At 45.7% G+C, this 18,638-nt stretch overlaps 1 protein-coding gene across 1 annotated transcript in view; it reads left to right on the plus strand.

The window, feature by feature from the left end:
* Positions 1-18,638, plus strand: part of LOC309819930 (obscurin-like) — a gene marked incomplete at its 5' end in the record, with an annotated part of 123,301 nt that overhangs the window by 63,233 nt on the left and 41,430 nt on the right. The window contains 5 exons of the mRNA XM_082650365.1: positions 1-101; positions 234-509; positions 2,732-3,105; positions 3,626-4,484; positions 5,282-5,560. Of these exons, the coding sequence (XP_082506491.1) occupies positions 1-101; positions 234-509; positions 2,732-3,105; positions 3,626-4,484; positions 5,282-5,560 (1,889 nt within the window). The remainder of the gene's footprint in view (positions 102-233; positions 510-2,731; positions 3,106-3,625; positions 4,485-5,281; positions 5,561-18,638) is intronic.

Consider the following 18,638-nt stretch of genomic DNA (forward strand, 5'->3'; position numbering starts at 1 on the left):
GGATGGCCTGGTCCCCGGGGAGACCTACCGCTTCCGTGTGGCCGCAGTGGGCGCGGCAGGCGCTGGGGAGCCTGTGTACCTGCCCCAGACAGTGAGGCTTGGTGAGTTGCTGCCTTGGTCCTGGTTTATAAGGGTGGGGGTCCAGCCTGGAGACCTCAAGGCCTCTCTAAGCTGGGGGTCCCTGCCCACGTCCTTACTGATGCACCCCTCCTGTTCCTGACTACTTCTCCCAGCAGAGCCCCAGGAGCCCACGCCTGCACCCCCTGCCCCTGAGAGCCGGCAGGTGGCAGCTGGGGAGGACTTGTGTCTGGAGTGTGAGGTGGCCGAGGCTGGTGAGGTCATCTGGCTGAAGGGAACACAGCGCATCCAGCCCAGTGGGCGCTTCCAGCTTCTCAGCCGGGGTCGGCAGCAGACGCTGTTGATTCGGGACTTCTCAGCGGAGGACCAGGGCGAGTATCGCTGTGCCCCTGCACGGGACCCTGTCTCTGTGGCGGCTGCTGCCTTCCAGGGTATGTCTTCCAGGGCCCAGCGTGCCCAGTGGAGGGAGGAGCCCTGGGATGTGGAGTGGGCCAGCCCTTTTGCTCACTGGTTCTCTCGGGGAACTGCAGGAGGTCCTCCTGAGGACACTGCCTCACACCAAGAGAGACTGAGGCCCGGGGTGGGGAGATGCACAGATCCCTGTGGCTCAGCCTCCTGTCAGAACCCACATCATTGGCATCTGAGGTCACATGGCTCTCTGAGTGGGATCCTGGCCAATGCAGCCCTTGGTGCCCACTGCTGGTTCCTTAAAGCGTTGGATCCCTACACTCTGAGCCCCCTGCACTCTGAGCCCCCTGCACTCTGAGGCCCCTGCACTCTGAGGTCCCTGCACTCTGAGCTCCCCTGCACTCTGAGCCCCCTGCACTCTGAGCCCCCTGTACTCTGAGCCCCCTACACTCTGAGCTCCCCTGCACTCTGAGACCCCTGCACTCTGAGCCCCCTGCACTCTGAGCTCCCCTGCACTCTGAGCCCCCTGCACTCTGAGCCCCCTGCACTCTGAGCTCCCCTGCACTCTGAGGCCCCTGCACTCTGAGCTCCCTGCACTCTGAGGCCCCTGCACTCTGAGCTCCCTGCACTCTGAGCTCCCTCCACTCTGAGCCCCCTGCACTCTGAGCCCCCTGCACTCTGAGACCCCTGCACTCTGAGCCCCCTCCACTCTGAGCTCCCCTGCACTCTGAGCCCCCTGCACTCTGAGGCCCCTGCACTCTGAGCTCCCTGCACTCTGAGGCCCCTGCACTCTGAGCTCCCCTGCACTCTGAGCCCCCTGCACTCTGAGCCCCCTGCACTCTGAGCTCCCTGCACTCTGAGCTCCCCTGCACTCTGAGCTCCCTGCACTCTGAGCCCCCTGCATTCTGAGCCCCCTACACTCTGAGCCCCCTCCACTCTAAGCTCCCCTCCACTCTGAGCCCCCTGCACTCTGAGCCCCCTATACTCTGAGCCCCCTGCATTCTGAGCTCCCCTCCACTCTGAGCCCCCTGCACTCTGAGGCCCCTGCACTCTGAGCTCCCCTGCACTCTGAGCCCCGTGCACTCTGAGCTCCCCTGCACTCTGAGCCTCCTCCACTCTAAGCTCCCCTCCACTCTGAGCCCCCTGCACTCTGAGCTCCCTGCACTCTGAGCCCCCTGCACTCTGAGCCCCCTGCACTCTGAGCCCCTTGCACTCTGAGCTCCCCTGCACTCTGAGCTTCCCTGCACTCTGAGCTCCCCTCCACTCTGAGGCCCCCTCCACTCTGAGCCCCCTGCACTCTGAGCCCCCTCCACTCTGAGCTCCCCCTGCCCTCTCAGCTCCCCTCCACTGTCAGCTCCTCTGCACTCTGAGCCCCCTGCACTGAGCCCCCTGCACTCTGAGCCCCCTGCACTCTGAGCTCCCCTGCACTCTGAGCTCCCCTGCACTCTGAGCTCCCTGCACTCTGAGCCCCCTACACTCTGAGCCCCCTGCACTCTGAGCTCCCCTGCACTCTGAGCCCCCTACACTCTGAGCCCCCTACACTCTGAGCCTCCTACACTCTGAGCCCCCTATACTCTGAGCTCCCCTGCACTCTGAGCTCCCAGCACTCTGAGCCCCCTGCATTCTGAGCCCCCTACACTCTGAGCCCCCTGCACTCTGAGCCCCCTCCACTCTGAGCCCCCTGCACTCTGAGCCCCCTGCACTCTGAGCCCCCTCCACTCTGAGCCCCCTCCACTCTGAGCCCCCTGCACTCTGAGGCCCCTGCACTCTGAGCTCCCCTGCACTCTGAGCCCCGTGCACTCTGAGCCCCCTGCACTCTGAGCCCCCTGCACTCTGAGCTCCCCCTGCCCTCTCAGCTCCCCTCCACTGTCGTCTCCCCTGCACTCTGAGCCCCCTCCACTCTGAGCCCCCTGCACTCTGAGCCCCCTACACTCTCAGCTCCCCTCCACTGTCAGCTCCCCTCCACTCTGAGCCCCCTACACCTGCACTGACCCTGGCCTGATGTTCCCTGTGGTCATTCCCTCCTGTGCAGGAGGAAGACTGAGGTCTGGGTTGATCAGGGGATGCTGAGGCCTAGAGAGGGCCATTCAGAGCCTCGAAAACCTTGTACGCAGGGTGCATCAGAACTCTTGGGGGCCCAGGCAGGCAGCAGAGGCCTATAAGGGGAGCCGTGGTCAGTAGCTAAGGCCGGCCTGGGGTTATGGCTCTGTCCCTGCCTGACTGACCCGTTTCCTGCCCTCCTCAGTGGTGCTGACCCCAGAATCTGGAGATGAGGTCCCCACACAGCCCAGCCTGCCCCCTGAGGCGGCCCAGGAAGGCGACCTGCATCTCCTGTGGGAGGCCCTGGCCCGGAAGCGCCGCATGAGCCGAGAGCCTACGCTGGACTCCATCAGCGAGCTGCCCGAGGAGGACGGACGCCCGCAGCGCCTGCGGCAGGAGGTAGAGCAGGAGGCTCCCGACCTCTCTGAGGACTCTTCCACGGCTGACGAGCTGGCACGCACCGGCGAGGCTGACCTCTCACACACCAGCTCTGACGACGAGTCCCGTGCGGGCACTCCTTCCCTGGTGACCTACCTCAAGAAGGCTGGGAGGGCCAGTGCCTCACCACTGGCCAGCAAGGTGAGTCTCCAGCTTGACCTACAAGGGGAGGCCTGGGTCTCTTAGATCTTTGCCACTCTGTCATTCATCCACACATCATCTCTCCGCTCTTGTCCGTCGGTCCATCCACCATCCGTTTATCCTTTCTTCCATCCACCCACCATCTGCCCATCTGTTGGTCATTCATCTACCCATCCAGCGACCATCCACCTACCCATCCATCCACCTGGCTGTTAAAACTTCTTTTCTGAAGAGCTGGAACCTATCTCTCCTTGGTGTTTCTCACAACTCTGTCCTGCTCTGGGGAAAGCAGTTTTAGGGAGGGTGGGCTTGCTTTTTGGAAGCAACAGAAGCCATCAGGCATTTGGCCTCAGTGAAGGTAGTGCAGTTGACAGCAGGGAGCAGGCAGCAGGCATGCAGGAGCAAGGCGTGGAGCTGGGGCAGGAGACCTGGGCTCTGCTTCCCCCTGCCCTGTGTGTGTCCCTACACGATCCTTTCCCTGTCCCGGGCCTCAGGTGCCCCACCTTATCTGTGCACACAGGTTGAGGCCCCAGCCGCCCCTTCTGGGAAGCCACAAAAGCAGCAGGAGAAGCCAGCTTCAGTACCCCCACCACCAGGAGACCTGAGCGTTGGGGACTTGGGTGACCTATCCGTGGACAAGGCAGCAGTGAAGATCCAGGCTGCTTTCAAGGGTTATAAGGTCCGGAAGGAGATACAGCAGCAGGAGGGGCCTGTGTTCTGCCACACGTTTGGGGACACCGTGGCACAGGTGGGAGATGTCCTGCGTCTGGAGTGTGTAGTGTCCAGCAAGACAGATGTGCATGCCCACTGGCTGAAGGACGGTGTGCAGCTGACTGATGGCCGGCACCACCACATTGACCAGCTTGGGGATGGCACCTGCTCTCTGCTGGTCACTAGCCTGGGCCGGGCCGACGCTGGCCACTACACCTGTCAGGTGAGCAACAAGTTTGGCCGTGTGGCCCACAGTGCCTGTGTGGTGGTCAGTGGGATGGAGAGTGAGACCGAGAGTTCCTCCGGGAGTGAGCTGGATGACAACTTCCGCCGGGCCGCCCGGCGGCTGCACCGCCTGTTCCGCACCAAGGGCCCAGCAGAGGTTTCAGACGAGGAGATCTTCAGCGCTGACAAGGGCAAGGCAGAGCCCGAGGAGCCTGGGGACTGGCAGACATACCGCGAAGATGAACAGTCCATCTGCATCCGCTTCGAGACGTTTGCCGAGGCCCGCCGGGCAGCCACCTGCTTCCGGGACATGTTTGGCACGCTGGACAACAGAGTGGACATCAGCCTGTCAGAACAGGGGCTGCATGGGGTGGAGATGCGCATTGGCAAGGTGGCCCCCACCCCTGCAGCGCCTCCGGGGCCAGTACTGGCCGCAGAGGCAGGTGAGTCTGCAAGCTGCCTGGGTCAGGGGTGGGGGGAGAGGAAGAGCGAAAGCGGCAGCGGTGACCAGGGTCAGCTGAAAACTCAAGGAGGTTTAGCTGAAGGGGCTTTAGCTTCTGGCTGTTCGCACATGCAGCCCACTGAGCTGGGAGGAGCCCTGACTTTGGGGTTAGACAGAGCTCAACTGAAGTCCCCGCTCTGCCTGCTACTGATTAGCCTCTCGGAGCCTCAGAGTTCTGTTCTGTGAAATGGATTCGGGAATACTGACACCCTAGAGTTTAGGGTTATTTTTCCCCCGTGAGGGTTTCAGATATAATCTGTACAAAAGGCGGGGTTCCACATAGTCCAGTGTGAACCCCATTTCCCACTCCAGCAACTAAAGTTAATTAAAAAGTCATTTCACTGTTTACTCGCATCTCCCTAGGAACAGCAAAGGGAGTATCGTTAAAAACCCACAGCATCATTCCTCCTCTTTAATCCTGAGCTACTAGCGTGCTTCCAATCCCAGACAACCAACCTTGGTCTTCCCTTTACTTCCCCTTCTTCCCCATTTCCTGTCTGCTATCTCTCTGGCCTCATGGTAGCTTGGGAACCAGGCTAATGAAGAGAGGGTTCTTCTAGAGCATGGGGAGGAGGGAAGAGCTCAGTTGGCAGAGACAGAATTCTGTTTAGCCGCCCATTCTGTGAGCGCTCATGTGAATGGGTGCTGTGCAGATGACGTACATTGAACTGCTGGCAGCTGGGGCAACTTGGGGGAGCCTGAGGCTAACGTGTCGTATGCCCTGCCCGTCCCTCCCAGCCCCGGTGTTCCTGACCGAGCTACAGAATCAGGAGGTGCTGGATGGGTACCCCGTGAGCTTTGACTGTGTGGTGACAGGCCAGCCCGTGCCCAGTGTGCGCTGGTTCAAGGACGGGAGGGTGCTGGAGGAGAATGACCACTACATGATCAGTGAGGACCAGCAGGGCGGCCACCAGCTCATCATCACAGCTGTGGTGCCAGCAGACATGGGTGTCTACCGCTGCCTGGCTGAGAACAGCGTGGGTGTGTCCTCTACCAAAGCGGAGCTCCGCGTGGACCGTGAGTGCATGCTCGGGTCTGATGGGTCAGGGTGGGATCCTGGCTGGGAGAGGCAGTGCTGGAGACCATTGGCCTCAGGCCAGGCAGGATTTGGGGCTGGAATGTCTGTGGACGATGGAGTGTTCTCTTGGAGCCCCCTTGAGAGGTGGCTGGGCTGGGGAGGAACCTGGAAAGGTTTGGAGGTACCCCATGGGCGCAGTGGGTGGTTAATGGCACTGTGGCACAATAAGAAATATATATTTGGTCTTTGTCCCTGATTCCTGGCGGGCCCTAGACAGCTTCAGCACAAATATATCCATCTGATTTTTGACAAAAATGCAAAAGCAATTAAATGGAGTAAGGATAGAATTTCAGATTCAAGGATGGAATTTCAAATGATGCTGGAGTAATTTGAACACTTGTAGTCAAAAATATGAACTTTGACCTTATGTGAAAATTAGCTCAAAATGGATTAAATACTTAAATGTAAAATATGAAGCTATAAAACTTTTAGAAAAAAGTAGGAGGAGATCCTCAGGACCTAGGGCTAGGAAAAGACTGCTTAGACTTGACCCATAAAAGGAAAAATTGGTAAACTGGACCTCCTCAGAGTTCAAACCTTTTGCTTTGAGAAAGACCAGGTGTTGAGGATGAAAAGCTATGGGTTGGGAGAAAATACCTGCAAATCACATATCTTATAAAGGACTAAAAAATTTGTAAAGGAAAGCTCAAAATTAAACAATAAAATTTTTTTAAAAATCCACTTAGAATAGGAGCAAAAGACCTTTCCATACATTTCAAGGGAGAGGACATACAGAAGGCAAATAAGCACACGGAAGATGTGCCTGTTTTTATTTCCACTTCCCTGATGGGATCTCCCGTGCATTGCTGGTGAGAGTGTAAAGTGGTGCAGCCACTCTGAAAAACAGTTTGCAGTTGCTCACAAAACTATGTAGCTACTGTATGATCTAACAATTGCCTTTTTTGGTATTTATCCCAGAGAAATAAAAACTCAAATTCATAATAAAACCTGTGCCCAAATACTCATAGCAACATTATTCCCAATAGCCAAAAACTGGTAATGACCCAACTGTCAAACTGTGGTATGGCTATTCTATGGAATACTACTTGGCAAGGAAAAGGAACAAATTATTAACATGTGCAACAATTATGATAAAATTTCATTTTATTGCATAAAGTTAAACAAACACACATATACTCAGTGGACTTCATGTGAAACTTGTGAAATCTGAACAAGATCGAGGGGTCATAGCAATGTCACCTTTTATAGCTATGAGACAAGTTAACATCGCTGGAAACTGGGTGAAGAGTAAATGGGATCTCTGTATTATCTCTTAGAACAGCATGAGAATCTATAATTCTGTCAACAAAAAGGAAAATAAAACTATTAAATATAACAAGTCTAGTATCTTAAATAAGACGAGATTTTCTATAATTACCTAAGTAGTTCCATTTCCAAGCTCTTTATTTTGCTATGTAGGTCTAGATTTCTATCTCGTAACACTTTCTTTCTGCCTGAAGGACATCTTTTAGCAATTTCTGTAGTGTGGGTATATCTGAAAAATGTCTTTATTTTGCTTTTCTTGAGGATATTTTTGCTAGGACAATTTTTTCTTTCCATACTTTAAAGATGTTTCTCCACCATCTATTAGCTTGCATTCTTTCCAATGAGAAATATGATGTCGTTCTTATCTTTGTTTCTCTGTACATAACTTATCTTTTCTATTGGGATTTAAAAGTTTTTAGATATTTGCACACCATAACATTCACCATTTAAAAATGTATAGTTCCGTGGTTTTTAATATATTCACAAGGTTATGCTACCATCTAACTCCGGAACATTTTCATCATCCCAGAAAGAAACCCCATACCTATTGACGGTCACTCCCCATTCCCCCTCCCCCAGCCCCTGGCAACCACTAATCTGTTTTCTGTCTGTGTGGGTTTGCCTATTCTGAATTTTCCATGTAAATGGAATTATACAATATGTGACTTTTTTATGTCTGGTTTTTTTTTTTTTTTTTTTTTTTTTTTTTTGCGGTACGCGGGCCTCTCACTGTTGCGGCCTCTCCCGTTGCGGAGCACAGGCTCCGGACACGCAGGCTCAGCGGCCATGGCTCATGGGCCTAGCTGCTCCGTGGCATGTGGGATCTTCCCGGACCTGGGCACGAACCCGTGTCCCCTGCATCAGCAGGCGGACTCTCAACCACTGCGCCACCAGGGAAGCCCTACTGAGCTTGTTTCCAACGTCTATCCATGTAATAAATATCAGTGCTCCATTCCTTTTTATGGCTGAAAAATATTTCACTGTATATGGATGATTTATCCATTCATTGGATGATGTTTATCCATTGGTTTATGGCTACTGTGAATAATGCTGCTATGAACATTCATGTGCAAGTTTTTGTGTGGACATACGTTTTCATTTCTCTTGGATCTATACCTAGGAGTGGAATTGCTGGGTCAGGTGGTAAACTCTATGTTTAACTTTTAGAAGAACTGACAAACTCTTTTACACAGAGGCTGCACCATTTTACATTTCTGCCAGCAGTGTACAAAGGTTCCAATTTCCCTACATCTTTGCCAGCACTTGTTTTTGTTCATCTTTTCAATTATAGCCGTCCTAATGGATGTGAAGTGGTATCTCATTGTGGTTTTGATTTGCGTTTCCCTACTGACTAATGATATTGAGCATCTTTTCATGTGCTTATTGGCCATTTGTGTATCTTTTATTGGAGAAATCCTTTGTCCATTTTAAAATTAGATTCTTTGTTTTTTAAATTTTGAGTTGTAAGAGTTTTTTGTATATTCTGGGTACTATCGATAGATCCTTATCAGGTATATGATTTTCTTTTTCTTTTTTTTTTTTTGTAATAGATCTTTATTGGAGTACAGTTGCTTCACAATACTGTGTTAGTTTATGATTTACTACAAAGTGAATCAGCCACATGCATACATATATCCCCATAACCCCTCCCTCTTGAGTCTCCCTCCCACCCTCCCTATCCCACCTCTCTATGTCATTGCAAAGCACCGAGCTGATCTCCCAGCAGCTATGCTGCTGCTTCCCACTAGCTATCTATTTTACATTCGGTAGTGTACATATGTCGATGCTACTCTCACTTTGCCCCAGCTTCCCGTGCCCCACTCCGTGTCCTCAAGTCCATTCTCTATGTCTACATCTTTATTCCTGTCCTGCCACTAGGTTCATCAGTACCATTATTTTCTTTTTTAGATTCCATATATGTGTTAGCATACGGTATTTGTTTTTCTCTCTCTGACTTACTTCACTCTGTAAGACAGACTCTAGGTCCATCCACCTCACTGCAAATAATTCAATTTCGTTTCTTTTTATGGCTGAGTAATATTCCATTGTATATATGTGCCACATCTTCTTTATCCATTCATCTGTCGATGGGCATTTAGGTTGTTTCCATGTCCTGGCTATTGTAAATAGTGCTGCAATGAACATTGGGGTGCATGTGTCTTTTTGAATTATGGTTTTGTCAGGGTATATGCCCAGTAGTGGGATTGCTGGGTCATACAGTAGCTCTATTTTTAGTTTTTTAAGGAACCTCCCTACTGTTCTCCATAGTGGCTGTACCAATCTACATTCCCACCAACAGTGCAGGAGGGTTCCTTTTTCACCACACCCTTTCCAGCATTTATTTTTTCTAGACTTTTTGGTAATGGCCATTCTGACTGGTGTGAGGTGATACCTCATTGTATTTTTGATTTGCATTTCTCTAATAATTAGTGATGTTGAGCATCTTTTCATGTGCTTCTTGGCCATCTGTATGTCTTCTTTGGTGAAATGTCTATTTAAGTCTTCCACCCATTTTTTAATTGAATTATTTAGTTTTTTGATATTGAGCTCCATGAGCTGTTTGTATATTTTGGAGATTAATCCTTTGTCCATTGTTTCATTTGCAAATACTTTCTCCCATTCTGAGGGTTGTCTTCTCATCTTGTTTATGGTTTCCTTTGCTGTGCAAAAGCTTTTAAGTTTAATTAGGTCCCATTTGTTTATTTTTGTTTTTATTTCCATTACTCTAGGTGGGTCAAAAAAGATCTTGCTGTGGTTTATGTCAGAGAGTGTTTTCCCTATGTTTTCCTCTAAGAGTTTTATAGTGTCTGGTCTTACATTTAGGTCTTTAATCCATTTTGAGTTTATTTTTGTGTATGGTGTTAGGGAGTGTTCTAATTTCATTCTTTTACATGTAGCTGTCCAGTTTTCCCAGCACCACTTATTGAAGAGGCTGTCTTTTCTCATTGTATGTTCTTGCCTCCTTTATCGTAAATTAGGTGATCATATGTGTGTGGGTTTATCTCTGGGCTTTCTCTCCTGTACCATTGATCTATATTTCGGTTTTTGTGCCAGTATGATACTGCCTTGATTACTGTAGCTTTGTGGTATAGTTTGAAGTCAGGGACCCTGATTCCTCCAGCTCTGTTTTTCTTTCTCAATATTGCTTTGGCTATTCGGGATCTTTTGTGTTTCCATACGAATTGTAAAATTTTTTGTTCTTATTCTATGAAGAATGCTATTGGTAGGTAGTTTGATAGGGATTGCATTGAATCTGTAGATTGCTTTGGGTAGTATTTTGACAATAGTGACAAATTTTGACAATATTGATTCTTCCAATCCAAGAACATGGTATATTTCTCCACCTGTTTATGTCATCTTTGATTTCTTTCATCAGTGTTTTATAGTTTTCTGAGAACAAGTCTTTTTCCTCCTTAGGTAGGTTTATTCCTAGGTATTTTATTCTTTTTGTTGTGATGGTAAGTGGGATTGTTTCCTTAATTTCTCTTTCTGATTTTTTGTTGTTATTGTATAGGAGTGCCAGAGATTTCTGTGCATTAATTTTGTATCCTGCTACTTTACCAAATTTATTGATTAGTTCTAGTAGTTTTCTGGTGGCAGCTTTAGGATTCTCTATGTATAATATCATGCCATCTGCAGTGACAATTTTACTTTTTCTTTTCCAATTTGTATTCCTTTTATTTCTTTTTCTTCTCTGATTGCTGTGGCTAGGACTTCCAAAACTATGTTGAATATGAGTGGCGAGAGTGGACATCCTTGTCTTGTTCCTGATCTTAGTGGAAATGCTTTCAGTTTTTCACCATTGAGTATAATGTTTGCTGTGGGTTTGTCTTATATGGCCTTTATTATGTTGAAGTAGGTTCCCTCTATGCCCATTTTCTGGAGAGTTTTTATTATAAATAGGTGTGGGATTTTGTCAAAAGCTTTTTCTGCATCTATTGAGATGATCATATGGTATTTATTCCTTAATTTGTTAATATGGTGTATCACATTGATTTGCGTATATTGAAGAATCCTTGAATTCCTGGGATATATCCCACTTGATAATGGTGTATGATCCTTTTAATATGTTGTTGGATGCTGTTTGCTAGTATTTTTTCAGGATTTTTGCATCTATGTTCATCAGTGATACTGGTCTATAATTTTCTTTTTTTGTGATATCTTTTTCTGGTTTTGGTATCAGGGTGATGGTGGCTTTGTACAATGAATTTGGGAGTGTTCCTCCTTCTGCAATTTTTTGGAAGAGTTTGAGAAGGATCAGTGTTAGCTTCTCTCTAAATGTATGATAGAATTCGCCTGTGAAGCCATCTGGTCCTGGGCTTTTGTTTGTCGGAAGATTTTTAATCACAGTTTCAATTTCATTACTTGTGATAGGTCTGTTTATATTTTCTAATTCTTCCTGGTTCAGTCATGGAAAATTGTACCTTTCCAAGAATTTGTCCATTTCTTCTTGGTTGTCCATTTTATTGGCATATAGTTGTTTGTAATAGTCTCCTATAATCCTTTGTATTTCTGCGGTGTCAGTTGTGATTTCTCTTTTTTCATTTCTAATTTTATTGATTTGTGTCCTCTCCCTTTTTTTCTTGATGAGTCTGGCTAAGGGTTTATCAATTTTGTTTATCTTCTCAAAGAACCAGCTTTTAGTTTTATTGATCTTTGCTATTGTTTTCTTCATTTCTATTTCATTTATTTCTGCTCTGATCTTTGTGATTTCTTTCCTTCTACTGACTTTGGGTTTTCTTTGTTCTTCCTTCTGTAGTTGCTTTAGGTTAGGGTTAGATTGTTTATTCGAGATTTTTCTTGTTTCTTGAGGTGAGATTGAATTGCCATAAACTTCCCTCTTAGAACTGCTTTTGCTGTGTCCCATAGGTTTTGGGTGGTTGTATTTGTGTTGCCATTTGTTTCTATGTATTTTTTAATTTCTTCTTTGATTTCTTCAGTGATCTCTTGGTTATTTAGTAGTGCACTGTTTAGCCTCCATGTATTTGTGGTTTTTACAATTTTTTCCTGTAATTGATTTTCAATCTCATAGCGTTGTGGTCAGAAAAGATGCTTGATATGATTTCAATTTTCTTAAATTTTCCAAGGCTTGATTTGTGACCCAAGATGTGATCTATCCTGGAGAATGTTCCATGTGCCCTTGAGAAGAAAGTGTATTCTGCAACTTTTGGGTAGAATGTTCTATAAATATCAATTAAATCTATCTGGTCTGCTGTGTCAGTTAAAGCTTGTGTTTACTTATTTATTTTCTGTTTGGATGATCTGTCTATTGGTGTAAGTGAGGTGTTAAAGTCCCCTACTAAAACTGTGTTACTGTCGATTTCCCCTTTCATGGTTGTTAGTATTTGCCTTACGTATGGAGGTGCTCCTATGTTGGGTGCATAAACATTTACAATTGTTATATCATCTTCTTGGATTGATCCCTTGATCATTATGTAGTGTCCTTCCTTATCTCTTATAACAGTCTTTATTTTAAAGTCTATTTTATCTGATATGAGTATTGCTACTCCAGTTTTCTTTTGATTTACATTTGCATGGAATATCTATTTTGATCCCTTCACTTTCAGTCTGTATGTGTCCCTAGGTCTGAAGTGGGTCTCTTATAGACAGCATATATATGGGTCTTGTTTTTGTATCTGTTCAGCCAGTCTGTGTCTTTTGGTTGGGGCATATAATCCATTTACATTCAAGGTTATTATCCATATGTATGTTCCTATTACCATTTTCTTAGTTGTTTTGGGTTTGTTTTTGTGGGTCTTTTTCTTCTCTTGTGTTTCCTGCCTAGAGAAGTTTCTTTAGCTTTTGTTGTAAAGCTGATTTGGTGGTGCTGAATTCTTTTAGCTTTTGCTTGTCTGAAAAGCTTTTGATTTCTCTGTTGAATCTGAATGAGATCCTTGATGGGTAGAGTAATCTTGGTTGTAGGTTTTTCTCTTTCATCACTTTAAGTATATCCTGCCACTGCCTTCTGGCCTGTAGGGTTTCTGCTGAAAAATCTGCTGTTAACCTTATGGGGATTCCTTTGTATGTTATTTTTTGTTTTTCCCTTTTAATATTTTTTCTTTGAATTTAATTTTTAGTTTGATTAATATATGTCTTGGTGTGTTTCTCCTAGAGTTTATCCTGTATGGGACTCTCTGTGCTTCCTGGACTTGGGTGACTATTTCCTTTCCCATGTTAGGGTAGTTTTCCACTATAATCTCTTCAAATATTTTCTCAGACTCCTTCTTTTTCTCTTCTTCTTCTGGGACCCCTATAATGCGAATGTTGGTGTGTTTAGTGTTGTCCCAGAGATCTCTGAGATTGTCTTCAATTCTTTTCATTCTTTTTTCTTTATTCTGCTCCTCGACAGTTATTTCCACCATTCTGTCATCCAGCTCACTTATTCGTTCTTCTGCCTCACTTATTCTGTTATTGATTGCTTCTAGTGTATTTCTCATTTCAGTTATTTTGTTGTTCATCTGTTTGTTTGTTCTTTAGTTCTTGTAGATCTTTGTTAAACATTTCTTGTATTTTCTCAATCCGTGGCTCCATTCTATTTCCAAGATCCTGGATCATCTTTACTATCATTACTCTGAATTCTTTTTCAGGTAGATTCCCTATTTCCTCTTCATTTATTTGGTCTTGGAGGTTTTTACCTTGCCCCTTCATCCATGACATATTTTTCTTGCTATCTCTTTTTTTTTTTTTTTTATGAGTGGGATTGTGTTCCTGTCTTACTGGTTTTTTGGCCTCAGGCTTCCAACACTGAAGTCTGTAGGCTGCTGGGTAGAGCTGGGTCTTGTTGCTGAGAGGAGGACCTCCGGGAGACCTCACTCTGATGCATATTTCCTGGGGTCTGAGTTCCTCTGTTAGTCCAGTGGTTCGGACTCAGACCTCCCACCACAGGAGCTTCAGCCCAACCCCCATCTTGTGAATCCAAGATCCCGCAAGCCACACAGGACAGCAAAAAAAAAAAAAAAAAAAAAAGAACAATAATAAAGTAAAAAATAAAATTAGATTAGGAAACTAACAGATATGTTAGAAAAAATATAAAAATAAAAATATAGATGAAACAATAACTGGAAGGTAAAACAGAATCACAGTAGTAAAAAAGAGGAGGAGAAAAAATAAAAGGTGGAAAAGGCCTTGGCTATGGAGGGCAGGGCCTAAGCAGGGTCGAGGTTTAGGCAGTGGGTGGGGCCTATGCCTAGGACCCAGAAGGCTGGAAAAGGCCCTGAGGGTTGTGGGGTGTGGGGCTTAGGCTCAACAGAACAGAAGGGGCCCAGGCATATCTCCCACCTCTGGTCTCAGAGGGTGGGGGATCCCACCTTGGAGCCCAGCAGGCTTCCTTGGTTTGAGTGGGTGGGGCAAATGCCCTCTGCTCCTTTCCTGCTCCTCTAGTCCCAGAGGGCCCCTCCCACCTTCCTCTCCTGATCTCCCAGGCCTCCCTCCTACATCCCCAGGACCAACCTGGCCTGGAGGGGACCTCTGAGGGCGTAGGACCTGGCCCGAGAGCTGGGCAGACTTCCCCAGCCGATTGGGCAGGGGAAACGCTGGGCCCACTCCCCTCTGATCCAAGCCCCCACGGGTCCCTTCAGGCATGGGAACCCCTCCCTCCCCTCTCAGCCACCCCTCACGGGCACTGGCCCTGTCCAGCCTCCACTTCTCCTCCCCCTCAGTCCCCTCATGTCCTGCCAGTTTGCTTGGGGGTTCTTCCTGTCTCCTTGGGCATCGGGGTCCCCCACCAGCATCCAGCACATGCCCTAGTTTTCTCAGATATATGATTTTCAAATCTTTTCTCCCATTCTGTGGGTTGTCTTGTCACTTTCTTGATTGTTCTTTGATGCACAAAAGTTTTAAATTTTGATGGAGTATAGTTTATCTACTTTTTCTTTGGTTTCTTGTGCTTTACTTGTCACGTCTAAGAAACCACTGTCTAATCCAAAGTTATAAAGATTTACACTTATGCTTTCTTCTCTCATATTTAGTTAGGTCTTTGGTACATTTTGAGTTCATATTTGTATATGTAAGGGCCCCAATTCATTTTTTTCCTGTGGAAATCCAGTTGTCCCGCCACTATTTGTTGAAAAGACTATTTTCCCTCATAAAATTGTCTTGGAACTCTTGTCAGAAACGAATTTCTATTAAATGTGTAGGTTTATTTCTGACTCGCAATTCTATTCCATTCATCCAGATGTCTGTCATTATGCCATTACCACACTGTTTTGAATATTGTAGCCGTGTATAATACTGTTTTGAAATTTTTAACTGTGAGTCTGCCAACTTGGCTCTTCTTCAAGATTTTTTGACCATCCTGAGTCTCTTGCATTTTCTTATGAATTTTAGGATCAGCTTGTCAATTTCTGCAACCATGATCTCTGGATACTTTTTAAGATTTTTTTTTGTCATTGGTTTTGAGTAATTTGATTATAGTCTTCGGTGCAATTGTCTTTATTTATGTTCCTTGTGCAGTTAATTGAGCTTCTTGGATTTTGGGTTAATAGTTTTCATTAAGTTTGAAATTTGGGGGAGGCATTATTTCTTCAAATATTTTTTCTTTCCCCCTTCATTTGGGAGCTTAAGTTACAAATCATCGAGCCACTTGAAGTTGTACTATAGCTTACTAATAATCCTTTTCCATTTTTATTAATAAAATTCTTCTTTCTCTATGCATTTCATTTTTCATAGTTTCTATTGCTATGTTTTTATGGTCACTGTTCTTTTGTAGTATCTAATCTGCTATCAATCCCATCCATTGTATTGTTTATCTCTAGAAGTTCTACTTGAGTCTTTTTTATATGTTCTATATCTCATCTTAACTTTTCAAACACATGGAATACAGTTCTAATACCTGTGCTCATGTCCTTATCTCCCAGTTCTAATATCTGTGTCAAATCTGACTTGGTTTTGACAATTGATTATTCTACACATCATAGGTTGTGTGTTTCCTGCCTCCTTGCATGTCGGACAGTCTGGGCTGAATGCCTGATAGTGTGAATTTAACCCTGTTGGGAGCTGGATATTTTGGTTTCTGCAGGTCTTCTTGAGCAACACAGCGTGTTACTTGGAAGCAGCTCGATCCTTTTGGGTCTGGCTTGTGTGATTTGTTATGTGGGGCCAAGGCAGTGCTCAGTCCAAAGCTGATCATCTTCGTCTGCTGAAGTGAGAGTGTTCCTGAGTACTCAACCTGATGCCCTGTGCATTAAGAAAGTTTCTAATCTGACTGCAAACAGACATTATTCCAGCCCTTGTGCTCCTCTGGTGCTACTTCCTCTAGTCCTTTCAGATGGCTCTTTCCTGTGTGCATGTGCCAGTCAGTGCTCTGTGGCATCCTCGAGGGAGGGGGCCCTCTCTCTGTGCAGCTTTCTCTTCTCTGGTTTTCTGTTCCATGGGCACAGGCTGCCTTTGTCTCTCAGGACATCAGCTCTGTCTCCTCAACTCAGGGTCTGCCTGGCTCTGCCTCAGTTTCCTTTTCCCGTAAACTTAAGTCAGGAAGCTGGGGCAATTATAGGGCTCACCATTGTTTCCTATCTCTAATACATCACTGTCCTTCATTCATCTTAACCATTCTGATGATTCTGTACCCAATTCCAATGTGTGGGTTTTTTTCTTTCCCACAAAAAGAAATTCTCTGAGACACCAGCCAAGTGTCCTACAGTTCAACTCAATTCTGACACCATCCACCTGGAAATAGCATCAGATCCCATAGGTTAAGGGCTCAGTCCCACAAGGCTGCCTCCCCCACCACTTCAGATATCAACTGCAAGTCCAGGTTGTCACCTGTGCTTCTGGCCTACATGCTATAAATTAGAGGTTCCAATGACCCCCTTCCTTGGGTTTTAATAATTTGCTAAAGTGGCTCACAGAACTCAGAGAAACATTTCACTTACTAGATCAGTGCTTTATTATAAAAGGGTAAAACTCAGGAGCAGCCAGGTGGAAGAGACGTATAGGCAAGGCGCGTGGGAAGGGGCAGGGCCAAGCATGCCACTTTCCCCCAGTGTCCATGTGTTTACCAGCCGGGAAGCTCTCTGAACCCTATCCTTTTGGGTTTTTATGGAGACGTCATTACACAGGCACAACTGATTAAATCATTGACCACTGGTGATTAGAAAAAAATATTTTATTAGAGTATAGTTGCTTTACAGTGTTGTGTTAGTTTCTGCTGTACAGCAAAGTGAATCAGCTATACATATACACATATCCCCTCTTTTTTGGGTTTCCTTCCCATTTAGGTCACCGCAGAGCATTGAGTAGAGTTCCCTGTGCTGTGCAGTAGGTTCTCCTTAGTTATCTATTTTACATATAGTATCAGTAGTGTGTATATGTCAATCCCAATCTCCCAATTCATCCCACCCTCCCTTTCCCCCTTGGTATCCATAGGTTTGCTCTCTACGTCTGTGTCTCTATTTTGGCTTTGTAAATAAGATCATCTATACAGTTTTTTCAGATTCCACATATATGCGTTATATACGATATTTGTTTTTCTCTTTCTGGCTTACTTCACTCTGTATGACAGTCTCTAGGTCCATCCACGTCTCTACAAATGACTCAATTTCGTTCCTGTTTATGGCCGAGTAATATTCCATTGTATATATGTACCACATCTTCTTTATCCACTCCTCTGTTCATGGACATTTAGGTTGTCTCCATGTCCTGGCTATTGTAAATAGTGCTGCAATGAACATTGGGGTGCATGTGTCTTTTTGAATTATGGTTTTCTCAGGGTATATGCCCAGTAGTGGGATTGCTGGGTCACATGATAGTTCTATTTTTAGTTTTTTAAGGAACCTCCATACTGTTCTCCATAGTGGCTGTATCAATTTACATTCCCACCAAAAGTGTAGGAGGGTTCCCTTTTCTCCACACCCTCTCCAGCATTTATTGTTTGTGGATTTTGTGATGCAGGCCATTCTGACAGGTATGAGGTGAAAACTACCTCATTGTAGTTTTGATTTGCATTTCTCAATGATTAGTGATGTTGAGCATCTTTTCATGTGCCTCTTGGCAATCTGTATGTCTTCTTTGGTGAAATGTCTATTTAGGTCTTCTGCCCATTTTTTGATTGGGTTGTTTGTTTTTTTGATATTGAGCTGCATGAGCTGTTTGTATATTTGGGGGATTAATCCTTTGTCAGTTGCTTCGTTTGCAAATATTTTCTCCCTTTCTGAGTGTTGTCTTTTCGTCTTGTTTATGGTTTCCTTTGCTGTGCAAAAGCTTTGAAGTTTCATTAGGTCCCATTTGTTTATTTTTGTTTTTATTTTCATTACTCTAGGAGGTGGGTCAAAAAAGATCTTGCTGTGATTTATGTCAAAGAGTGTTCTGCCTGTGTTTTCCTCTAAGAGTCTTATAGTGTCTGGCCTTACATTTAGATCTTTAATTCATTTTTAATTTATTTTTGTGTATGGTGTTAGGGAGTGTTCTAATTTCACTCTTTTACGTGTAGCTGCCCAGTTTTCCCAGCACCATTTATTGAAGAGGCTGTCTTTGCTCCATTGTATATTCTGGCCTCCTTTGTCATAGATTAGTTGACCATAGGTGCATGAGTTTATCTCTGGGCTTTCTCTCCTGTACCATTGATCTATATTTCTGTGTTTGCACTAGTACCATACTGTCTTGACTACCGTAGCCCTGTAGTATAGTCTGAAGTCAGGGAGCCCGATTCCTCCAGCTCCGTTTTTTTTCTTTTCTCAAGATTGCTTTTGCTCTTCAAGGTCTTTTGTGTTTCCATACAAGTTGTAAAATTTTTTGTTCTACTGTGAAAAATGCCAT

Source organism: Grampus griseus, assembly GCF_964374135.1.
Source record: "Grampus griseus genome assembly, chromosome: 3".
Classification (NCBI taxonomy): Eukaryota; Metazoa; Chordata; class Mammalia; order Artiodactyla; family Delphinidae; genus Grampus; species Grampus griseus.